Source organism: Pseudophryne corroboree, chromosome 11, assembly GCF_028390025.1.
Source record: "Pseudophryne corroboree isolate aPseCor3 chromosome 11, aPseCor3.hap2, whole genome shotgun sequence".
NCBI classification, from domain to species: domain Eukaryota; kingdom Metazoa; phylum Chordata; class Amphibia; order Anura; family Myobatrachidae; genus Pseudophryne; species Pseudophryne corroboree.
In genome coordinates, this window is record NC_086454.1 from 336,006,660 (window position 1) to 336,032,398 (window position 25,739).

The 25,739-nt window shown below is 51.3% G+C and overlaps 1 protein-coding gene across 2 annotated transcripts in view; it reads left to right on the plus strand.

The window, feature by feature from the left end:
• Positions 1–25,739, plus strand: part of DRC7 (dynein regulatory complex subunit 7) — a 173,218-nt gene that overhangs the window by 78,267 nt on the left and 69,212 nt on the right. For both annotated transcript variants that reach the window (XM_063945804.1, XM_063945805.1), the window contains exon 8: positions 5,882–6,013. In XM_063945804.1, coding sequence (XP_063801874.1) covers positions 5,882–6,013 — 132 coding nt within the window. The remainder of the gene's footprint in view (positions 1–5,881; positions 6,014–25,739) is intronic.

Genomic DNA, 25,739 nt, shown 5'->3' on the forward strand with positions numbered 1-25,739 from the left:
TCCCTCACTCTACACAGCTCTCACTGGCTCCCTGGCCCCATCCCCATCCTCCAAACTTGCCAGCGGTAACCCTCTCCCAGCAGAGTTTGCAAAATGTAGCCTCTAGGCTACAGCGGGTTAAGACCATCTTTAGATGGCAGTAGCTGTGTGGCGCAATCTCCAGAATGTTTTGTAGAAACCTATGGGGGTTGCGGCTGCTTGTCGGGAATGGAGTGATATCTCAGATATCTGCTGCAGTTCCCTCAGTGACACATTCAGGGGAAATTAAATATTTGTGGTTAACCCCGAAAGTGTGTTGTTTTTAGGGAATAGGCTGCAAAATTTTATTGCTTAATGGACTGCTGAAAGAGGAACTAGGGCATATGCAGTCTGTAGGATGTAGGCAGCCTGTAAGGTGCAAGGACTGATGGGGAGAGAGCAGCCTGTACGGTGCAGGGACTGATGGGGAGAGAGCAGCCTGTAAGGTGCAGGGACTGATGGGGAGAGAACAGCCTGTAAGGTGCATTGACTGATGGGGAGAGAGCAGCCTGTAAGGTGTAGGGACTGATGGGGAGAGAGCGGCCTGTAAGGTGTAGGGACTGACGGGGAGAGAGCAGCCTATATGGTACAGGGACTGACAGGGAGAGAGCAGCCTGTAAGGTGCAGGAACTGACAGGGAGAGAGCAGCATTTATGGTGTAGGAACTGATGGGGGGAGAGCAGCCTGTATGGTGCAGGGACTGACAGGGAGAGAACAGCCTGTATGGTGCAGGGACTGAACGTGAGAGAGAAGCCTGTAAGGTGCAGGGACTGATAGAGAGAGAGTAGCACGTAAGGTGCAGGGACTGACAGGGAGAGAGCCGCCTGTAAGGTGCAGGGACTGACGGGGAGAGAGCAGCCTGTATGATGCAGGGACTTACGGGGAGAGAGCAGCCTGTAAGGTGTAGGGAGTGACGGGGAGAGAGCAGCCTGTAAGGTGTAGGGAGTGACTGGGAGAGAGCAGCCTGTAAGGTGCAGGGACTGATGGAGAGAGAGCAGCCCGTAAGGTGCAGGGACTGATGGAGAGCAGCCTGTAAGGTGTAGGGACTGATGGGGAGAGTGCAGCATGTAAGGTGTAGGGACTGATGGGGGGAGAGCAGCCTGTAAGGTGCAGGGACTGATGGAGAGAGAGCAGCCTGTAAGGTGTAGGGACTGATGGGGGAGAGAGCAGCCTGTAAGGTGCAGGGACTGATGGAGAGAGAGCAGCCTGTAAGGTGCAGGGACTGACGGGGAGAGAGCAGCCTGTAAGGTGCAGGGACTGATGGGGGGAGAGCAGCCTGTAGGGTGCAGGGACTGATGGGGAGAGAGCAGCCTGTAAGGTGCAGGGACTGATGGGGGGAGAGCAGCCTGTAAGGTGCAGGGACTGATGGAGAGAGAGCTGCCTGTAAGGTGTAGGGACTGACGGGGAGAGAGCAGCCAGTAAGGTGTAGGGACTAATGGGGAGAGAGCAGCCTGTATGGTGCAGGGACTGATGGGGAGAGAGCAGCCTGTAAGGTGTAGGGACTGATGGGGAGAGAGCAGCCTGTAAGGTGTAGGGACTGATGGGGAGAGTGCAGCCTGCACGGTGCAGGGACTGATGGGGAGAGAGCAGCCTGTAAGGTGCAGGGACTGATGGGGAGAGAGCAGCCTGTACGGTGTAGGGACTGATGGGGGAGAGCAGCCTGTATGGTGCAGGGACTGATGGGGGGAGAGCAGCCTGTAAGGTGCAGGGACTGACGGGGAGAGAGCAGCCTGTAAGGTGCTGAGGGGAAACGGTGTATGCGCAGAGAAGGAGAGTGTAGGGTGTAGGTATGGAGGAGGGAGTGTAAGGTGTAGGCACTGAGGGGGTGAGTGAAGGGTGGAGGGGGAGAGTGTAGAGTTTAGGCGCTGAGAAGAGTGCAGCAGAAGAGAGGAGTGTAGGGTGTAGGCACTGAGGAGAAGAATTCAGAAGAGGAGAGTTTAGGGTGCAGGCACTGAGTATAAGAGTGCAGCAGAGGAGGAGAGTGTAGGGTGTAGGCACGGAGGAGGAGAGTGTAGGGTGTAGGCACTGAGGAGAAGAGTGCAGCAGAGGGGGAGAGTGTAGTAGTGTAGGCATGGAGGAGGAGAGTGTAGGGTGTAAGCACTGAGTTGAAGAGTGCAGCGGAGGAGGAGAGTGTAGGGTGTAGACACTGAGGAGAAGAATTCAGAAGAGGAGGGTGTAGGCACTGAGGAGGAGAGTGCAGTAGAGGGGGTGAGTGTAGGGTGTAGGCACTGAGGAGAAGAGTGCAGCAGAGGAGGAGAGTGTAGGGAGTTGGCAGTGAGGATGAGAGTGCAGCAGAGGAGGAGAGTGTAGGATATAGGCACTGAGGAGGAGAGTGCAGCAGAGGAGGAGAGTGTAGACACTGAGTAGAAGAGTGCAGCAGAGGTGGAGAGTGTAGTAGTGTAGGGATGCAGGAGGAGAGTGTAGGGTGTAAGCACTGAGTTGAAGAGTGCAGCGGAGGAGGAGAGTGTAGGGTGTAGACACTGAGGAGAAGAATTCAGAAGAGGAGGGTGTAGGCACTGAGGAGGAGAGTGCAGTAGAGGGGGTGAGTGTAGGGTGTAGGCACTAAGGAGAAGAGTGCAGCAGAGGAGGAGAGTGTAGGGTGTTGGCAGTGAGGATGAGAGTGCAGCAGAGGAGGAGAGTGTAGGATATAGGCACTGAGGAGGAAAGTGCAGTAGAGGGGGAGGGCGTAGGCATGGAGGAGGAGAGTGTAAGATGTAGGCGCTCAGGAGGAGAGTGCAGTAGAGGGTGAGAGTGTAGGGTGTAGGCACTGAGGAGGAGAGTGCAGTAGAGGGGGAGGGTGTAGGCATGGAGGAGGAGAGTGTAAGATGTAGGCGCTGAGGAGGAGAGTGCAGTAGAGGGTGAGAGTGTAGGGTGTAGGCACTGAGGAGGAGAGTGCAGTAGAGTGTAGGGTGTAGGCATGGAGGAGGCGAGTGTAAGATGTAGGCGCTGAGGAGGAGAGTGCAGTAGAGGGTGAGAGTGTAGGGTGTAGGCACTGAGAAGAGTGCAACAGAGGGTGAGAGTGTAGGCTGTAGGCACTGAGAAGAGTGCAGCAGAGGAGGAGAGTGTAGGGTGTAGGCAGAGGAGGAGAGTAGGGTGTAGGCATGGAGGAGGAGAGTGTAAGATGTAGGCGCTGAGGAGGAGAGTGCAGTAGAGGGTGAAAGTGTAGTGTGTAGGCACTGAGAAGAGTGCAGCAGAGGAGGAGAGTGTAGGGTGTAGGCATGGAGGAGGAGAGTGTAAGGTGTAGGCGCTGAGGAGAGTGCAGTAGAGGGTGATAGTGTAGGGTGTAGGCACTGAGGAGGAGAGTGCAGTAGAGGGAGAGGGTGCAGGCATGGAGGAGGAGAGTGTAGGGTGTAGGCGCTGAGGAGGAGAGTGCAGTAGAGGGGGAGAGTGTAGGGTGTAGGCACTGAGGAGGAGAGTGCAGTAGAGGAGGAGAGTGTAGGGTGTAGGCATGGAGGAGGAGAGTGTAAGGTGTAGGCGCTGAGGAAGAGAGTGCAGTAGAGGGTGAGGGTGTAGGCACTGAGGAGGAGAGTGCAGTAGAGGGGGAGGGTGTAGGCATGTTGGAGGAGGGTGTAGGCGCTGAGGAGGAGAGTGCAGTAGAGGGGGAGAGTGTAGGGTGTAGGCACTGAGAAGAGTGCAGCAGAGGGGAGAGTGTAGGGTGTAGGCATGGAGGAGGAGAGTGTAAGGTGTAGGCGCTGAGGAGGAGAGTGCAGTAGAGGGTGAGAGTGTAGGGTGTAGGCACTGAGGAGAGAGCAGTAGAGGAGGAGAGTGTAGGGTGTAGGCATGGAGGAGGAGAGTGTAAGGTGTAGGCGCTGAGGAGGAGAGTGCAGTAGAGGGTGAGGGTGTAGGCACTGAGGAGGAGAGTGCAGTAGAGGGGGAGGGTGTAGGCATGTTGGAGGAGGGTGTAGGCGCTGAGGAGGAGAGTGCAGTAGAGGGGGAGAGTGTAGGGTGTAGGTACTGAGAAGAGTGCAGCAGAGGAGGAGAGAGTGTAGGGTGTAGGCGCTGAGGAGCAGAATTCAGAAGAGGAGGGTGTAGGCACTGAGGAGGAGAGTGCAGCAGAGGAGGAGAGTGTAGGGTGTAGGCACTGAGGAGGGGAGTGCAGCAGAGGAGGAGAGTGTAGGGTGTAGGCACTGAGGAGGGGAGTGCAGCAGAGGAGGAGAGTGTAGGATGTAGACGCTGAGGAGGAGAGTGCAGTAGAGGGGGTGAGTGTAGGGTGTAGGCACTGAGGAGAAGAGTACAGCAGAGGAGGAGAGTGTAGGGTGTTGGCACTGAGGAGGAGAGTGCAGTAGAGGGGGAGGGTGTAGGCATGGAGGAGGAGAGTGTAGGGTGTAGGCGCTGAGGAGGAGAGTTCAGTAGATGGTGAGAGTGTAGGGTGTAGGCACTGAGAAGAGTGCAGCAGAGGAGGACAGTGTAGGGTGTAGGCATGGAGGAGGAGAGTGTAAGATGTAGGCGCTGAGGAGGAGAGTGCAGTAGAGGGTGAGAGTGTAGGGTGTAGGCACTGAGAAGAGTGCAGCAGAGGAGGAGAGTGTAGGGTGTAGGCATGGAGGAGGAGAGTGTAAGATGTTGGCGCTGAGGAGGAGAGTGCAGTAGAGGGTGAGAGTGTAGGGTATAGGCACTGAGAAGAGTGCAGCAGAGGAGGAGAGTGTAGGGTGTAGGCATGGAGGAGGAGAGTGTAAGATGTAGGCAATGAGGAGGAGAGTGCAGTAGAGGGGGAGGGTGTAGCCATGTTGGAGGAGGGTGTAGGCGCTGAGGAGGAGAGTGCAGTAGAGGGGGAGAGTGTAGGGTGTAGGCACTGAGAAGAGTGCAGCAGAGGAGGAGAGTGTAGGGTGTAGGCATGGAGGAGGAGAGTGTAAGATGTTGGCGCTGAGGAGGAGAGTGCAGTAGAGGGTGAGAGTGTAGGGTATAGGCACTGAGAAGAGTGCAGCAGAGGAGGAGAGTGTAGGGTGTAGGCATGGAGGAGGAGAGTGTAAGATGTAGGCAATGAGGAGGAGAGTGCAGTAGAGGGGGAGGGTGTAGCCATGTTGGAGGAGGGTGTAGGCGCTGAGGAGAAGAGTGCAGTAGAGGGGGAGAGTGTAGGGTGTAGGCACTGAGAAGAGTTCAGCTGAGGAGGAGAGTGTAGGATGTAGGCGCTGAGGAGGAGAGTGTAAGGTGTAGGCGCTGAGGAGGAGAGTGCAGTAGAGGGTGAGAGTGTAGGGTGTATGCACTGAGGAGGAGAGTGCAGTAGAGGAGGAGAGTGTATGGTGTAGGCATGGAGGAGGAGAGTGTAGGGTGTAGGCGCTGAGGAGGAGAGTGCAGCAGAGGAGGAGAGTGTAGGCACTGAGTAGAAGAGTTCAGCAGAGGGAGAGAGTGTAGGGTGTAGGCATGGAGGAGGAGAGTGTAGGGTGTAGGCACTAAGAAGAGTGCAGCAGAGGAGGAGAGTGTAGGGTGTAGGCACTGAGGAGGAGAGTGCAGTAGAGGGGGAGGGTGTAGGCATGGAGGAGGAGAGTGTAGGGTGTAGGCGCTGAGGAGGAGAGTGCAGTAGAGGGGGAGAGTGTAGGGTGTAGGCACTGAGAAGAGTGCAGCAGAGGAGGAGAGTGTAGGGTGTAGGCGCTGAGGAGGAGAGTGCAGTAGAGGGTGAGTGTAGGGTGTAGGCATTGAGAAGAGTGCAGCAGAGGAGTAGGGTGTAGGCATGGAGGAGGAGAGTGTAAGGTGTAGGCGCTGAGGAAGAGAGTGAAGGGTGTAGGCACAGAGGAGGAGTGTGTAGGGTGTAGGCAGGAGGAGGAGGAGGAGGGTGTAGGCACTGTTGGGTGTTGGATGATCATCCTATAAAAGGCTTGTAAGATTGTGAATGGGGCCAGAGACTGATCATGCACTTTTGTGATTATAGGATTTGACCTTTGACCTGGGAGATCCTGTATGCTGGGAGTTTATGCTGCTTTGCACATCGAAACCTATTCTCCTTATCCCTGAAATGGAGGAGGATGATGAGGAGGATACAGAGGAAGCAAATAGAGATCAGGTGAGACTTTGCTGGGAAAATGAACGAGAGTTCTGACACTTCACACTAAAAGCTGGATAAGGGTCGTTTAGAAGATACCAGAAGGGATGGCGGACCAAGGGCAGTACTTCCTGGGTGTGATCTGCAGGGATGTATGGCGGACTGAAGGCAGTACTTCCTGGTTGTGATCTGCAGGGATGTATGGCAGATGGAGGGCAATACTTCCTGGGTGTGATCTGCAGGGATCTATGGCAGACAGAGGGCAGTACTTCCTGGTTGTTATCTGCAGGGATGTATGTCAGACTGCGGGCAGTACTTCCTGGGTGTGATCTGCAGGGATGTATGGCGGACTGAAGACACTACTTCCTGGGTGTAATCTGCAGGGATGTATGTCGGATTGCGGGCAGTGCTTTCTGGGTGTGATCTGCAGGGATGTATGGCGGACTAAAGACAGTACTTCCTGGGTGTGATCTGCAGGGATGTATGGCGGACTGCGGGCAGTGCTTCCTGGGTGTGATCTGCAGGGATGTATGGCGGACCGCGGGCAGTACTTCCTGGGTGTGATCTGCAGGGATGTATGGTGGACTGAGGACAGTACTTCCTGGGTGTGATCTGCAGGGATGTATGGTGGACTGAAGACAGTACTTCCTGGGTGTGATCTGCAGGGATGTTTGTCGGACTGCGGGCAGTGCTTTCTGGGTGTGATCTGCAGGGATGTATGGCGGACTGAAGACAGTACTTCCTGGGTGTGATCTGCAGGGATGTATGGCGGACTGCGGGCAGTACTTCCTGGGTGTGATCTGCAGGGATGTATGGTGGACTGCGGACAGTGCTTCCTGGGTGTGATCTGCAGGGATGTATGGCGGACCGTGGGCAGTACTTCCTGGGTGTGATCTGCAGGGATGTATGGTGGACTGAGGACAGTACTTCCTGGGTGTGATCTGCAGGGATGTAGGGCGGACTGAAGACAGTACTTCCTGGGTGTGATCCGCAGGGATGTATGGTGGACTGCGGGCAGTACTTCCTGGGTGTGATCTGCAGGGATGTATGTCAGACAGAGGGCAGTACTTCCTGGGTTTGATCTGCAGGGATGTATGTCAGACAGAGGGCAGTACTTCCTGGGTGTGATCTGCAGGGATGTATGTCAGACAGAGGGCAGTACTTCCTGGGTGTGATCTGCACGGATGTATGGCGAACTGTTGGCAGTACTTACTGTGTGTGATCTGCAGGGATGTATGGCGGACTGCGGGCAGTACTTCCTGGGTGTGATCTGCAGGGATGTATGGCAGACGGAGGGCAGAACTTCCTGGTTTTGATCTGCAGGGATGTATGGCAGATGGAGGGCAGTACTTCCTGGGTTTGATCTGCAGGGATGTATGGCGGACTGCGGGCAGTACTTCCTGGGTTTGATCTGCAGCGATGTATGGCGGACTGCGGGCAGTACTTCCTGGGTTTGATCTGCAGGGATGTATGACAGACGGAGGGCAGTACTTCCTGGGTGTGATCTGCAGGGATGTATGGCGGACTGTGGGCAGTACTTCCTGGGTGTGATCTGCAGGGATGTATGGTGGACTGCGGGCAGTAATTCCTGGGTTTGATCTGCAGGGATGTATGACAGACTGTGGGCATTACTTCCTGTGTGTGATCTGCAGGGATGTATGGCGGACTGCGGGCAGTACTTCCTGGGTGTGATCTGAAGGGATGTATGGTGGACTGCGGGCAGTATTTCCTGGGTGTGATCTGCAGGGATGTATGGAGGACTGCGGGCAGTAATTCCTGGGTTTGATCTGCAGGGATGTATGACAGACTGTGGGCAATACTTCCTGGGTTTGATCTGCAGGGATGTATGGCGGACTGCGGGCAGTACTTCCTGGGTGTGATCTGCAGGGATGTATGGCGGACTGCGGGCAGTACTTCCTGGGTGTGAGCTGTAGGGATGTATGGTGGACTGCGGGCAGTAATTCCTGGGTTTGATCTGCAGGGATGTATGACAGACTGTGGGCAATACTTTCTGGGTTTGATCTGCAGGGATGTATGGCGGACTGCGGGCAGTACTTCCTGGGTGTGATCTGCAGGGATGTATGGCGGACTGCGGACAGTACTTCCTGGGTGTGATCTGCAGAAAGGTATGGCAGACTGCGGGCAGTACTTCCTGGGTGTGATCTGCAGGGATGTATGGCGGTCTGCGGGCAGTGCTTCCTGTGTGTGATCTGCAGGGATGTATGGCGGACTGAGGACAGGCCTTCCTGGGTGTGATCCGCAGAGATGTATGGCGGACTGCGGGCAGTATTTCCTGGGTGTGATCTGCGGGGATGTATAACGGACTGCGGGCAGTACTTCCTGGGTGTGAACTGCAGGGATGTATGTAATAGTACCCCTGTGTGTGAGTGCAATCGTACCTGCTTTCTTCAATCGACGCCTGCGGCTCTAAGACTTCTCCCGACTTCCTCTTCCTGAGCCTGTGGCAGAAGAATGATCACCCCAAGGAGGACCCCACTGATAAAAGGCAATACCAACGGGTGGTGACAAGACGTTTATTAAATCGGGAGAGACAAACGTCACCATTTAATATATTCAAATGCCGACTAATAATTCGACCCTACTTCCAAAGGCACATGGTGGAGTATCACATATCATTTGCATAATAGGCGTTATTATGAGCACATATCATCATTTGCATAATAACATTAGTGTTATTACAACCTCAACATAAATGCTTTTCAGAATAGAAAAGAAAACTAAATATCCTTTAAACGGGATGGTTCTGGAATGTTCCAATAGTGTACTAACAAGTCACTAGTTGGCAGTACGGACTTAACTAAGGAAGTCTCAAACTTTACGTATAACCATAAGAAGTCCAAGTATCGGTGTAGCGGGATCACAAAGTCACCTTATACATAGGGATCAACGGCATATGACTGGACTTGTAATTGGCATGGGTCAGTTTAAGGGCGATCCAGAAACAAATGTTAGTTTTCATGAGCTTCCTCTCCGAAGGTATGACATTAACTACAAGAGTCACTCTAGTAGGCAGGACAGGTATTGCAAGTGATCCTGTCTTATGCGAGGCAATATGTAACCGGTAGAGCTGGAAGCCTTTGGCTTAATGGGGTTGATGGGAAGGGGAGCAAAGGGTTAACTGCCTCAGTGGCTTGGCTTAAACCCCTATGGTCCAGATCGGAGCCAGTGATGGTGCAGTGTAGGGGCAATCTCCTTACCAGCTCCTGGTGGGTCTGTAGCGGAGTCCCCAGGCGCCCTCCTGGCAGTACAGTGGCTGGTGGCTCAGTCCTGCAGTGCTGTGGTGACCGGCTGCGTAGGGCTCCCTTCAGCGGCTGACAGGCGGGGAAGTAACCAGCGGGTCCCGGCTGGAGGCAGCGGCTGGCTTACTGCGGCCGGCGGCTTCTCTCTCCGCTCGGCTGCAGTGTGTCCCGGCGGGCGACTCTGCTGTGGCTGGCGGCTGCTCGCAGCGGACGGGTCCCGTCTCTCTTCCTTGCCGCAGTCACTTCTCCTCGTGGCTCCGTCTCCTTCAGTGCTTGGCGCCAACCAACGCGCCGCTCCTCCCTTGCTCCTTTTTAAACGGCTCCTCCTCGTCTCTTTGCCGCGTCTCGCCCTCCAATCAGGCGACTCTCAGGCTTCCCGCTCTGCAGGGACAGGGTCAGTTGTCTCTGGGTCCCAGAGCCATCCTAGTTTCCACCCGGTGCTGTGGTTGCCTAGCAACCGGGATAAGGAGATTAACCCCCGCAGTCTCTTCCCTGAGGACACCCCAGTAGGCTGCTCTGATGTCCATGCTGACTCCATTAATTACAGTAGGGGTACCCCAAAGGCAGGGTACCACATGTATGGCAGACAGAGGGCAGTACTTCCTGGGTGTGATCTGCAGGGATGTATGGTGGACTGCGGGCAGTACTTCCTGGGTGTGATCTGCAGGGATGTATGGTGGACTGCGGGCATTACTTCCTGGGTGTGGTCTGCAGGGATGTATGGCGGACTGCGGGCAGTACTTCCTGTGTGTGATCTGCAGGGATGTATGGTGGACTGCGGGCAGTACTTCCTGTGTGTGATCTGCAGGGATGTATGGTGGACTGCGGGCAGTACTTCCTGGGTGTGATCTGCAGGGATGTATGGCGGACTGAGGACAGTTCTTCCTGGGTGTGGTCGAGGGGCCTGATTCTGATGTGTATGCTATAGCCGACACAGTTGTGTTTCTTCTGGCTTCGGATTTGAGAGTCCGCGCAAGTGACGCAGCCACCCAGAAATGATTATAGACACCCACCAAAGCGATCGCAAAGTCCTCAGCAACTGCAGGCTGATTCACATCGTCGCAAGTCCGAGGAATATCTCCCAAGTAAGTCTTTGGTCTTGCAGACATGAGCTGCGATGATGGCGTCATGTTTTCTCTTACGTCCTAGAGGATGATGGGGACTCCGTAAGTACCATGGGGATAGACGGGCTCCGCAGGAGACATGGGCACTTTAAGAAAGACTTTAGATCTGGTGTGCACTGGCTCCTCCCTCTATGCCCCTCCTCCAGACCTCAGTTTGATACTGTGCCCAGTAGAGACCGGGTGCTTTTCAGAAAGCTCTCCTGAGCCTCCTGTCAGAAAGTATATTTGTTAGGTTTTTTATTTTCAGGGAGCCTGCTGGCAACAGACTCCCTGCATCGAGGGACTGAGGAGAGAGAAACAGACCTACTTCTGTGAGTTTCAAGGCTTTGTTTCTTAGGCTACTGGACACCATTAGCTCCAGAGGGAGTCAGAACACAGGTCTCACCCTGGAGTTTGTCCCGGAGCCGCGCCGCCGTCCTCCTCACAGAGCCGGAAGATAGAAGCCGGGTGAGTATGAGAAGAAAAGAAGACTTTAGAGGCGGCAGAAGACTTCATGATCTTCACTGAGGTAACGCACAGCAGTGCAGCTGTGCGCCATTGCTCCCACACACCTCACACACGGCAGTCACTGTAAGGGTGCAGGGCGCAGGGGGGGGCGCCCTGGGCAGCAATATAAACCTCATTTCTGGTAAGAGAGATATATATACAGCTAGGCACTGTATATATAAAGAGCCCCCGCCAGTTTTTATTATATTTAAGTGGGACAGAAGCCCGCCGCTGAGGGGGCGGGGCTTCTCCCTCAGCACTCACCAGTGCCATTTTCTCCACAGCACAGCTGAGAGGAAGCTCCCCGGACTCTCCCCTGCTTATCCACGGTGAAAGGGGGTTTCAGAGTAGAGGGGGGGGGGGGGGGGGCACATAATTGGCAGCTAATAATAGTAGTGTGTGGTGTGTCGGTACGTGTGTGTCGACATGTCTGAGGTAAAAGGCTCTTCTAAGGAGGAGATGGAGCAAATGTGTGTGTGGGGTGTCTCCGTCGACAACGCCGACACCTGACTGGATATGTGGAATTAAGTGCTGAGGTAAATTTATTGCACAAAAGATTAGAGAACAGACAGGGAATCTACCCATGTCTGTCCCTATGTCGCAGGGACCTTCAGAGTCTCAAAACGCCCACTATCCAAAATAATAGACACTGATACCGACACGGAGTCTGACTCCAGTGTCGACTACGATGATGCAAAGTTACAGCCAAAACTGGCAGAAAAGTATTCAATATATGATTATTGTAATAAAAGATGTTTTGCATATCACTGATGACCCATCTGTCCCTGACACGAGGGTACACATGTTTAAGGGGAAGAAAACTGAGATAACATTTCCCCCCTCTCATGAACCAAATGAATTGTGTGAAAAAGAGAGGGAATCTCCAGACAAGAAACTGCAGTTTCCCAAAAGAATTCTCATGGCGTATCCATTCCCTGCTAGGGCCAGGATACTATGGGAATCCTCCCCTAGGGTGGACAAGGCTTTGACACGTTTACCCAAAAGGTAGCACTGACATACCAAGATACAGCTACCCTCAGGGATCCTGCAGATAGAAGAACTAATAACAAATGTGAGTCACTTACTCCTCAGATCACTCACCTCCTCATTGTTGCATCTGATTAAATAGCACGGAACAACCTAACTTGGACATTTCAAAAACCGTCCAATTCACCTACAAATGCTTGTATATGTATTATTGTAATTTTGTTTTTTAAGCACAGCTGCACCAATGCAATTTTACCTGCAAACACTTAAAAAATCTAACATAATTAACATTGCTTCTTAAACCTCTCACAATCCTTTCATTTCTTACACTCCAAATACATTTCTGCACCCACTTTATCTACGCTTTTGACTCATTTCATACTAAATCTACACCCCTTGAGCCTACACTGCTTTTATCACCTGCATTTCTGCAATTCTTCTGCTCGGATTCCCTTACAGTCTCCTCTCCTACTTCCACTTTCCCTCAACCTATTTACCTACTTAACACTATGTCAAGGCTTTCTTATACTCCCCACATCACTCAGTGTCTACTTAATAATGTATCTTTATCCTTCCCCCCTAGTCTCCTACACCTCCTCCTCTCTCCCCTCCTCTGTCTCCCCTCCATCCCTCTGTTTCCTTCCCCCACCTTTTCTGTTACCCCACTTTCATTCACCTCTGCCCCATGGTCCTGCTACCTCACAACTCAGCCCTGCTCCCTCTCTCCCTTCCCTGTCACCTCCCCACACCCCCATCCACATCACACTGACCTCCCTCCCTGCCCACCTCCTGCAGTTTCCCCTCCTAGCTCAGGCACCCGTACCATCACTACTCTCTCATCATCCCTGCCCTCAAAGTTAATCCCACCTCATCGCTACAGCAACCCTGAAAATCTCATTCACATCTCTCCCACAAACTCATACCCCCTATCCTGTGCCCTCTGGAATGACAGATCTGTTTGTAACAAACTGGTCCCCACTCATGACCTTTTCATTTCCAACTCCCTGCACCTACTAGCCATTACTGAAACTTGGATTACGCCCTCTGACACTACTTCTGCTGCTGCTCTTTCTGCTGGGGGCCTCATATTCACACACACACACCCCGACCTGGGGGTCGCCATGGGGGTGGTGTTGGGGTCCTTTTACCTTCTAGTTACTCCTACCAACTCATACCACCAGAACCATCCCTTATATTCTCTACATTTGAGGTCCACGCCATACGCCTCTTCCAACCAGTCCATTTTAGAGTAGCTGTCATTTACCGCCCCCCCTGGCACTGCTTCCAAATTCATCGACAACTTTGCTTCCTGGCTCCCTCACTTCCTCTCTTTTGACATTCCCACCATTATCCTAGGCGATTTCAACATCCCTATTGACATCCCCACACAATCCCCTGCCTCTAAACTCCTTAACCTCACCTCTTCACTTGGTCTCTCCCAGTGGACCTCCTCACCCTCCCATGTGAATGGGAGCTCACTGGATCTGGTCTTCACTCACCGCTGTGATATTTCTGATTTTTCCAACTCCCCATTTCCCCTCTCTGACCACCACCTGCTCTCCTTTAACCTATCTCTCTCGACTTCCCCATCTCTACCTCCTAAGGCTACCACCACTAAGCGTAACATTGAAGCTATTGACACCACATTCCTTTCCTCCCTATTTGACTCGCTTCTCTCTCCTATTCTCTCTCTCTCATGCCCTGAACAAGCCACTTCCACATACAATGCTTCCCTTACTTCTGCTCTTGACTCTGTTGCTCCACCAACCACTACTCACCATCGCAAATTAAGACCTCAACCCTAGCACACCAAATGCACCAGATATCTGCAAAAATGCTCATGTACTGCTGAGCGACACTGGAGGAAATCACGCTCTAAGGCAGACTTCCTCCATTTCAAACTTATGCTCTCATCCTTCAGTGCTGCCCTTTCTCTTGCTAAACAGTCATACTTCAAGAACCTCATCTCCTCCCAGTCTTCCAACCCCCGGCGCCTCTTTGCCACTCTCAACTCACTCCTCTGCCCACCTCCACCTCGTCTCCCTTCCTCACTCTCTGCTCTTGACTTTGCCACTTACTTCACATCCAAAATTGACTCCATACGTCAGGACATCACATCACACCAGACCATCAGTAACCAGCCTTCTCCCATCCCTTACCAACCCTCCCCATCCCTTGCACCAACTCTGTCATCTTTCTCCCATGCATCTGGAGAGGAAGTCATGGCCCTCATTCGTTCCTGTCCCCTCACCACCTCCCCACTTGACCCTATCCCCTCCCGCCTCCTCTGCTACCTCTCTTCTTCTGCTTGTTCCCATCTTTCCCACCTTCTCAATCTCTCCCTCTCATCAGGCACTGTCCCCTCTGCCTTCAAGCACACACTCATCTCTCCTATTCTTAAAAAAACTTACCCTTGATCCAAACACTCTCTCCAACTACCGACCCATCTCTCTCCTCCCTTTTGACTCCAAACTCCTTGAGCGTATTGTCTACAACTGCCTTACTTCCTTTCTTTCCTCGCACTCACTGCTTGACCCATTCCAGTCTGGCTTCCGTCCTTTCCACTCCACTGAAACTGCCCTTACAAAAGTATGCAATGACCTCCATGCTGCTAAATATAAGGGACACTACTCTCTACTTATTCTACTTGATCTCTCTGCTGCTTTTGACACTGTGGACCATCCTCTCCTACTGCAAATCCTTCACTCCATTGGTCTGCGTGACACTGCCCTCTCTTGGTTGTCGTCCCACCTTTCTGACCGTTCATTCTCTGTCTCCTCTCATGACTCCACCTCCCCCTCACTTCCACTAACTGTAGGGGTACCCCAAGGTTCTGTCCTTGGTCCTCTTCTCTTCTCTCTCTATACGTCCTCACTAGGTAAGCTCATTAGTTCTTTTGGTTTCCAATATCATCTCTATGCTGATGACACTCAAATCTATCTTTCTTCTCCAGACCTCTCCCCTACTCTCCTCACTCGTATCTCCAACTGTCTCTCTGCTATCTCTTCCTGGATGTCCCAGCGCTTTCTTACACTTAACATGTCTAAGACCGAGCTGATCATCTTCCCTCCCTCCCGCATAACCTCACCTCCTACAATCTCATTATCTATTGATGGCACTACTATCTCCTCTACCCCCCAAGTGCGCTGTCTTGGAGTAATCCTTGACTTCTCCCTCTCCTTCAAACCACTCATTCAGCACCTCTCACAAACCTGCCGTTTTTTCTAAAAAATATTTCCAGGATCAGACCCTTTCTGACCCAGGATGCTACTAAGACTCTTATCCACTCACTGGTCATCTCCAGACTGGACTACTGTAATCTCCTCCTGACTGGCATTCCTGACAAATACCTCTCTCCACTCCAATCTATCCTCAATGCTGCTGCCCGGCTCATTTTCCTCACCAAACGCACTACGTCCACCTCTCCTCTCTTACCAGACCTTCACTGGCTCCCCTTCCCTTTCAGAATCCATTTCAAGCTTCTCACATTGCTTACAAAGCCCTCACCCACTCCTCTCTCATCTACATCTCTGATCTTATCTCGCTTTACACTCCCACCCATCCTCTTCGCTCTGCTAATGCTCGCCGACTCTCCTGCCTACGGATTACTTCCTCCCACTCCTACCTCCAAGATTTTTCACGTGCTGCACCACTTCTCTGGAATTCCCTACCTCTCCCCCTCAGACTCTCCACCTCTCTACAAAACTTCAAACGGGCTCTCAAGACCCACTTCTTCACCAAACCCAGCCAAAATCTCATCCTAAACCTCTGTTCCACGCTCTCTATGTACCCCATCTGTCTCACCCCTGTCTGTCTACCCCTCCCCTTTAGAATGTAAGCTCTCACGAGCAGGGCCCTCTTCCCTCATGTGCTTACCCTTTTTTTACTTTAATAATCTTCAGCTGCACCAAATCCAGCAGTCTTCTGCCACCTGATACTTATTCCAGTGTCATCTGCTGATGTAGCTATGTTTATTTACCCTGTACTTGTCCTATATTGTCGTCAACTGTAAGTTGCTGTTTTCCTGTTTGATTATTTGTTTATGTACTCTGTAATTGGGCGCTGCGGAACCCTTGTGGCGCCATATAAATAAAGGATAATAATAATAAAAGATAACATGCAGAAAAGTACTTTGAAGTCCATTTACACACATTCTGGTACACTACTCAGACCGGCGATTGTGTCGGCATGGACTTATAGCGCTGTAGCAGCGTGGACAGATACCTTATCAGCGGAGATTGAAACCCTAGATAAGGATACCATGTTATTGACCCTAGGATATATAAAAGATGCTGTCTTATATATAAGACATGCTCAAAGAGACATTGGTCTACTGGTTTCTAGAGTCAACGCTATGTCGATTTCTGCTAGAGGTGTCCTGTGGAACATGCAATGGACAGGTGATGCCGACTAAAAGAGGCATATGGAGGTTTTACCTTACAAGGGTGAGGAATTGTGTGGAGTAGGGCTCTCGGACCTGGTCTCCACAGCTATAGCTGGTAAATCTGATCTTTTGCCTTATATTCCCTCACTGCCTAAGAAAGCACGACATTATCAAATGCAGTCCTTTCGGTCGCAGAAAAACAAGAAAGTACGAGGAGCATGCTTTCTTACCAGAGGTAAGGGCACAGCTAGTTCCCAGGAACAGAAGTCCTCCCCGGCCTCTACTAAATCCACCGCATGACGCTGGGGCTCCGCTACGGGAGTCCGCCCCAGTGGGAGCACGTATTCGACTCTTCAGCCACATCTGAGTTCACTCACAGGTGGATCCCTGGGCAATAGAAATTGTTTCTCAAGGTTACAAGCTGGAATTCGAAGAGGTGCCTCCTCGCCGGTCTTCCTTATCGGCCATACCGGCTTCTCCCCCAGAAAGGGAGATAATATTAAATACAATTCACACATTGTATCTCCAACAGGGGGTGCTCAAGGTTCCCCTCCTTCAACAAGGAAGGGGATATTACTCAACCTTGGCTGTAGTCCCGAAACCGGACGGTTCGGTCAGACCTATTTTAAAATTAAAATCTCTGAACCTATACTTGAAAAGGTTCAAATTCAAGGTGGAATCGCTCAGAGTGATCATCGCCAGCCTGAAAGGGGGGATTTTATGGTGTATCTAGACATAAAGGCTGCATACCTTCATGTTCCCATTTATCCACCCCATCAGGCGTACCTGAGAATTACGGTACAGTATTGTCATTACCAATTTCAGGGTAATTGGCGGAAATGATGGTGCTCCTACGCAAGCAAGGAGTCACAATTATCCCATACTTGGACGATCTCCTAATAAGGACGAGATCAAAAGAGCAGTTGTTGAACAGCGTGTCACTTTCGCTGAAGGTGTCACAGCAACTCAGCTGGATTCTCAATATCCCGAAGTCACAGTTGGTTCCTATGACTCATCTGCCCTTCTTGGGTATGATTCTGAATACGGACCAGAAATGGGTTTATCTTCTGATAGAGAAGGCCCAGGAACTAATGACTCTGGTAAAAAACCTATTAAAGCCAAAACAGGTGTCAGTGCATCATTGCACTCGGGTCCTGGGAAAGATGGTGGCATCTTACGGGACCATTCCCTTCGGCAGGTTCCATGCGAGGACTTTCCAATGGGATCTACGGGACAAGTGGTCCGGATCACATCTATAGATGCATCAGTTAATCACCCTGTCCCCTAGGGCCAGGGTGTCTCTCCTATGGTGGCTGCAGAGTGCTCACCTTCTGCGGGGTCGCAGGTTCGCCATCCAGACCTGGATTCTGGTAGCCACGGACGCGAGCCTCCGAGGTGGGGGAGCAGTCACACAGGGAAGAAACTTCCAAGGTCTTTGGGTCAAGTCAAAAAACTTGTATTCAAATCAACATCCTGGAGCTGAGGGCCATATACAACACTCTTCGGCAAGCGGAAACATTGCTTCGCGACCTACCGGTTCTGATCCAGTCAGACAACATCACCGCAGTGGCTCATGTAAACCGCCAAGGCGGCACAAAGAGTAGAGTGGAATTGGCAGAAGCCACCAGGATTCTCCGCTGGGCGGAAAATCATGTAAGCGCATTTTCAGCAGTTCATTCTGAGAATTCCATCTGGGCCGTTTCCTTCACTTACTGCAAACTGGAGTGAATTTCGGCCTAAAATTAGGATATATTAAGGTTCCGATTTCGGCCTTATCCATTTTCTTTCAAAAGGAATTGGCCTCTCTCCCTGAAGTACAAACTTTTGTGAAGGGAGTACTGCATATTCAGCCTCCTTTTGTACCTCCGGTGACGCCTTGGGACCTTAACGTGGTGTTAAGTTTCATTAAGTCACACTGGTTTGAACCACTTCAAACGGTGGAGTTGAAAAATCTCACTTGGAAGGTGGTCATGTTATTAGCCTTGGCTTCGGCTAGGCGAGTGTCGGAATTAGCGGCTTTATCACATAAAAGCCCCTATCTGGTTTTCCATATGGATAGAGCGGAATTGCGGACCCGTCCTCAATTCCTGCCAAAAGTGGTTTCATCCTTTCATATGATCTATTGTGGTGCCTGTGGCTACGCGTGACTTGGAGGATCCCGAGTCCCTTGATGTGGTCAGGGCTTTGAAAATTTACGTGGCCAGATCGGCTACAGTCAGAAAAACAGAAGCACTGTTTGTCATGTATGCAACCAACAAGATTGGTGCCCCTGCTTCAAAGTAGACTATTGCTCGCTGGATCTGTAACACGATTCTGTCAGCGTCCGGGGTCTTACCGGAATGCTGGGGCCGTGGGGCGGGCTTCACGGGCAGCCGGGCAGCGGCGGTGGAGGGCTGCGGCGCTGGGTTCAAGGGTACAGGCAGCGGTAATGGCGTTGAGGGGGTCTGCTCGTGGCAGCGGGACGCCGCTGCAGCAGCTCGCTCTCGCTAAGCCGTTGCCTAGGAGACCAGGGGCAGTGAGCAGCATGTTGTCAGAAAAGGTCTGCATTACTGGGCGCCGCCATGTTGGAGACCAAGTTTCTGACATAATTCCTGTTCCTAGTTTTCCAGCCAATCCAGGGAGACTTCTTCCTATAAAAGGGGGCTTGTTTAGGACAGGGATGCCAGTGCTTCAAGTTACAACTCTGTTGTAGGTGCTTTAGCCTGTGCTCCCAGGATTCCTGCTGTATTCTGGTACTTCTAACCCTGCTTTGCCAGTTCTCAGTTGCTGCTGCAGTTTTCCCGTTCCTAGCCTGCTGCTGCCCGTGGAGACGCTCTTGGAAAACCCGGTTCAGTAAGACCCTTTGGGCACGGATGACCCCGGGTGTCTTGCCTCGTCCTCCAAGCCACAGTCCGCAGATTCTTGCTTCCAGCTAAGTCCTCGAACCACCATTCACAGTCCTCAGCTCGTTATCTCCAGCTTCATCTTTCAAGCCACAGTCTACAGTTCTCAGTCTCCAGTCACGACCCAAAATACCGTCCACAGTTCTCAGCTCCTCTACCGCAGTTTCATCTCATAAGTCGCAGTCCACGGTTCTTGTCTTCAGCCTTGTTTTACTCTCACCCACAGTTCCACAGTTCTTTGTCTACGACCACGTTCTCAAGTCACCGTTCATCAACCTCAGTTTTCTACCTCTGCTCTGTACATAATAAATACTTTTCATTGACTCTCAAACAAACTCTGCCTACATCCTTCATTGCTCCGTATCCCATGCAAAGGAACTATATCCAACCCCCTCATTTTGTTCTTCCCCAGCCTGCTACCTCCTTGGGCAAGTCTCAACTGCCGGATCCCCAAACTTTGCTAGACATGACAGATTCAGCAGGCGCATTCTACGGCGGGATTGCCGTTACCTAAATCGGTCAAGGCCCATTCCACTAGGAAGGTGGGCTCTTCTTGGGCGGCTGCCCGAGGGGTCTCGGCGCTACAGCTGTGCCGAGCTACTACTTGGTCGGGTTCAAACTCCTTTGCAAAGTTCTATTAGTTTGATACCCTGGCTGAGGAGGACCTCCTGTTTGCTCAATCGGTGCTGCAGAGTCATCCGCACTCTCCCGCCCGTTTGGGAGCTTTGGTATAATCCCCATGGTCCTTACGGAGTCCCCAGCATCCTCTAGGACGTAAGAGAAAATAAGATTTTAAACCTACCGGTAAGTCTTTTTCTCGTAGTCCGTAGAGGATGCTGGGCGCCCGTCCCAAGTGCAGACTACTTCTGCCAGACTTGTATATAGTTATTGCTTAAATAAGGGTTATGTTATAGTCTCATCGGTCTTGGACTGATGCTATGTCGTTTTCATACTGTTAACTGGATAGTATATCACAAGTTATACGGTGTGATTGGTGTGGCTGGTATGAATCTTGCCCTTGGATTAACAAAAATCCTTTCCTCGTACTGTCCGTCTCCTCTGGGCACAGTTTCTCTAACTGAGGTCTGGAAGAGGGGCATAGAGGGAGGAGCCAGTGCACACCAGATCTAAAGTCTTTCTTAAAGTGCCCATGTCTCCTGCGGAGCCCGTCTATCCCCATGGTCCTTACGGAGTCCCCAGCATCCTCTACGGACTACGAGAAAAAGATTTACCGGTAGGTTTAAAATCTTATTTTTTGCGTGATCCCAGATGTGATATGTCTGCTTTATTGCCACCTCTCACTGTTACTTCCCCGTATGGCCTCTGACTGTCAGTCACTATGAGAATAAGTCCTCGCTGCGAGCGGTGTCACTTTCATTCTGCCGATAATCGCTCAGCTACAGTACAGTATGTGAATATCAGATTGCGGACAAGTCGGAATCAGGCCCTAGGCGCACACAAGGGGACGACAAGATGATACAACTGAGCGGCTGGAGTAGGAGTAGGTTTCCTGCTAGATCCATAGGCAAACGCAAGGGGGTTTCTGGTTGCCCGGAAACCCCACTCTGCTTGGCCAGATGCTCAAATTAGTACCACAATAGCAATAGTATATAACACTATTACTAGACCTTCTGCCACAACATGCAGTGTAAGGGACAGAGCTGAGCTGCTGCACCTGCCCGGTGGTAGTAGCTTCTTTTATCAAGTTTGCTGTATGTGTGGATCTGAGCCCTCAATCAGTGCACTGGACCAGAGAGCAGCTACCGGGAAGGAGAAACAGGTGCCTTGCCATGAGGTGGGAAAATGTGTGCTTAGAAAGTGCAGTTCTGTCTCCTACTGGTTCTATTAAATTTGTGTTTTTATTTATTATGGGATGTTTAACCTTTTCCTGACCACTTGTTTATATTTCTTAAGTATGTTTTATACAGCCTATACTACAGACCATCTATAGTGTTAATTATTAATACTGTATTCCAATCACTACCCGGTGTATAAAAAGACCAATGTGTACGTATATATCCAGGGTTTGTACTAGGTACTTCTGCCAGTCTCTCAGACTCCCGCACTTGCTCCAATGTTCCGCGGAATGAGAGATTGTGGATGATATTTGTAAACCCCTCTCTAGAAATCCTGCGTTTGCCCCTGAGATTAAATGCAGACCCAGCCACATCCCTGAATCTGCTCCCTCTCATGTAATGTGTCAGAGGAGAATCCCAGCGGAAACTTACAGAACAGTGCAGAAGCTGAAGTGAAGGAATGGAGCATTACTGGAGTGCAGGAGTGTGCACTTCCATGTGACATCATACTCCGCATACTGAGGACGGATGAATACATCTCACAGCAATGGGCTGAGCTTCCAGCATGGCGGACCTGCTACACGGAGTTCCACACAGCTTGGAGCACTACAATTCCCATCTTGCCCAGGTTTCTAATACTGCATTGGGCGGTTGATCAGTATTTTCAAACAAATGTGGAGAGTTAGCGCCACACCAGGCCTGTGGTACAACCCCCAGTGACTGCGGATGCAGCGCATGTTATGGGGGAAATAGTGAGATCTTCCAAGCTCTTCATGTTCTTCCCCTGTTCAATACAACATTTACTGTATGTCTTCTGCACAGTTCTCCTCAGGTTTGCCTCCTCTCTAGCTTAAATGACCCATGAGAGTGAGGAGACATCATGGAGTCTTTATTACACGTTTCTGTGTGTGTCTCACAGGTCACTTCACCGCAATCCTCTCTTACCAGGTCCACGCCGTGACTAGCTTCCCTGTTCTCTCCTGGGTCACTGCTCCCTCTGGCCTAGCCCTGGTAACAGCCTTCACATTTCATCCAGCGCTTCATGGGCACAGCCATCTTGGATTGACTTCCTTCTCCAGCCAGCCAATCCACACTCAGGGTTCCCTTTCACATATGAGCCTGTAACATGCCAGCTCCCACCTAATATTGGGTGGCATGTTTAAACCCTTACTGTATACCCTACCTCCAGTAACTGGGAGTACGAAAGACGGACAGCCAAGCTCACTGTATTACACTGTGGTGGGGGTGATAGTAATAGCAGTGTAATAAGCAGAATACAGGTGTGGTGTCTTGTGTCAGCAGCAGGATACAGTATTACACTGTGACATCACCTGATATACGGTGGGGTGGTGGGGGTGATAGTAATAGCAGTGTAATAATAAGCAGAATACAGGTGTGGTGTCTTGTGTCAGCAGCAGGATACAGTATTACACTGTGACATCACCTGTTATATGGGGGGCATTTAATAACCGCACGTCACTGATAGAAGTGTAATAATAAGCACAGTGAAGCCTAGAATGTCATGAGTGGCTGCTCAGCATCCTCTTTGTCCCGGTGGCAAGACCTCCAGTAGTATCCTAAGAACATTCGGGGAGCTCAGTTTTCTCTTATGTCCTAGAGGATACTGGGGATCCATTTATTACCATGGGGTGTACATGGGTCCACAGGGAGCCTGAGGCACTTTAAGAATTTGATAGTGTGGGCTGGCTCCTCCCTCTATGCCCCTCCTACCAGACTCAGTTTAGAAAATGTGCCTGGAGAAGCCGGTCACGTTGCTGGAAGCTCCTGAAGAGTTTTCTGCATTTATTTTTTTCTGTTTGTTATTTTCAGGTAGGACTGGATGGCACCAGCCTGCCTGCTTCGTGGGATCTCTTGAAGGGTTAATGGTCCCGTTCCCCGCTGACAGGACACTGAGCTCCTGAGGGAACTATTCGCACGCCCCACCACGGCAAGTGTACATTCCCACAGCACGCCTCCACCCCTAACAGAGCCAGAAGATAGAAGAGTGGTGAGTACTAAGCCGGCGTCCCGGTTAGCGGGTCGCCGGCCATTATGGCGGCATGAGGGTACAGAGACGCACGGCTTCTACGGGGGCAGCGGAGTCTCCAGACTCAGTACACAATGCAGACACACAGCTTCTGAGGGAGCGAACCGAGTCTAAGTACACTACGAGTATACACGGTGCCCAGACTGGCATTACAGACTTAAAAGGCGACTGACTCCATTTTAAGCACTAAAAATTACCTCAGCCAGTATGAAAAAGCGGGAAGACCGCGTGCCATTGAAGGGGTGGGGCTTCACTATGAGCGGATCCAGCAGCTCACCAGCGCCATTTTTCCTCTGCAGTGGACACAGATGCTGACTGCAGGGACGCGCAGCTCCTCCGGAGAGACTCCAGATTACCTTAACGGTAGCAGGGGGTCATAGCAGGGGGGAGCGCTTACTAGTGTACTAAGTCCCCAATCTGGGTACTTAGTCTGAGGCCCGGCTAAGCTTGGCATTAGCAGTAAGGGCGCTGTGTGCTGGCTCCAGGCTATCTCTGTGTCTCTCTTGAAGGGCTCTTTGTGGGTTAATTGTGCATTTAACCTTTTCCTCTGTGTGTGTGTGTGTGTGTGTGTGTGTGTGTGTGTGTGTGTGTGTGTGTGTGTGTGTGTGTGTGTGCGCTGTCACAATATGTCAGACAAAGAGTGTGTTTCATTTAAGTCACAGTGTTCCTCTTCTCCAGGGGGTTCACTACAGTGTACTCAGTGTAGTGCACCCTCCCAGGCTAGTGGGGCAGAGCCAGCTTGGCTGGATAACATTAGGGGAATGATTTCCAATATTTCTACTAAATTGTCCCGCAATGAGAAAGAGACGCAATACTTAAGAAAATTGATGACTGAGTTTATGAACAGAGACTCAGTACCCAAACCAGCGTCTCAGTCCCCTGTCATTTGTCCGCAAAAGCGTCCTTTGGCCCATATCCTGCAGTCTGACTCTGATGATGAAGGGTCAGACATGGAGGAGGGTGAGGTGGATGCAGAGGTGGGGGAGGCTACTCTGTCACAGGGAATAGAGGCTCTCATAGAGTCTATCAGAGATGTTCTGCATATCCCTGATAAGGTGACAGAGGAGAGTGAGGAATCTTATTTTAATATAAAAAAGAAATCCTCAGCCACTTTTCCTGTGTCAAAGGAACTAAATACCCTGTTTGAAGAACCGTGGGTTAATCCTGATCTTTTCCATTTCCTCCTGAGGATAGGAAAAAATGGGAAAATCCACTGATAGTGGATGCATCAGTATCCAGGCTGTCATGGAAAATTGTATTGCCTGTCCTGGTGCAGCCTCCCTAAAAGACACGGCTGATCGTAGAATTGAGAATACACTCAAATCTTTGTATACAGCTGCCGGGGTGACCCAGAGACCCACTATAGCACGTGGGTGGATTAGTAAGGCCAACGCAAAATGGTCGGGTAACCTAATTGAGGGGTTAGGTACCTTGCCTAAGGGCGAGATTATTTTACTCCTACAACATATACAGGACTCTGCAAATTTTATGGTGGAAGCCATAAAAGAAATAGGCTTACTTAATGCACACACCACTGCTATGGCGGTGTCAGCACGCAGAGGCTTATGGCTACGCCAGTGGACTGCCAACGTGGACTCCAGGAAAGGCGTGGAAGGCCTACTCTTCACAGGAGAGGCCTTATTTGGAGATTAACTGGACAAATGGATCTCCAAAGCTACTGCGGGTAAGTCCACGTATCTTCCTTCTGCAGCTCCCCCAGCCAGGAAGGCCTACTCAGGACCTAATCTACAGTCCTTTCAGACTGCCGAGTTTAAGGGCAAAACCAGAGGTTCTTCTACAGCCACCAGAGGCACTAGAGGTAAACCTACGCAAACCAGCAACTGCCGGTTCACATGAACAGAGCTCAAGTTCTGCTTCCTCAAAGCCTTCAGCATGACGGTGAACCACGATGCCTGGAAGACCGGCAGGTGGGAGCCCGACTAAAATTTTTCAGTCACATCTGGACAACATCATGCAAGGATCCCTGAGTCATAGATCTTATTTCCCAGGGCTACAGACTGGAGTTTCAGGAGCTCCCACCTCACAGATTCTTCAAATCAGGCTTAGCAGTTTCACAGGAAGCAAGTATAACTTTACAGGACGCTATTCAAAAACTGGTACAGACTCAGGTCATTGTTCGAAAAGCAGAGCAGCAATGTCAGAGGAGTAAAAAATTCTCCTCTGGGTGGAAAAACACGCCGTGGCGTTGTCAGCGGTCTTCATTCCGGGAGTAGACAACTGGGAAGCAGACTTCCTCAGCAGACACAACCTGCACCCGGGGGAGTGGAGCCTTCACCCTGAGGTGTTCAGCTGCTTGACACATTGGTGGGGATATCCACAAATCGACATGATGGCCTCTCGTCTCAACAAGAAACTCAAGTGGTATTGTTCCAGGTCGAGAGACCCACAAGCAGTGGCGGTAGACACTGACAACTCCGTGGGTCTTTCAGATGGTGTACGTGTTTCCTCTACTTCCTCTGAGCCCAAGAATTCTAAAAAGAATAAGAAGAAAAAAGGTTCAAGCAATACTCATTGCTCCGGACTGGCCAAGAATGTCCTGGTAAGTGGACCTTCTGGAGATGCTCCTCAAAGATCCGGGGCCTCTGCCTCTTTGCGAGGATCTTCTGCAACAGGGCCTGTTCGTCTATCAGGACTTACCGTGGCTACGTTTAACGGCATGGAGGTTGAGCGGCTGATCTTAGCCAGGAGAGGGATTCCTGACAAGGTCATCCCAACTATGTTCCAAGCCAGGAAAGGGGTAACGTCTAAACATTACCACCG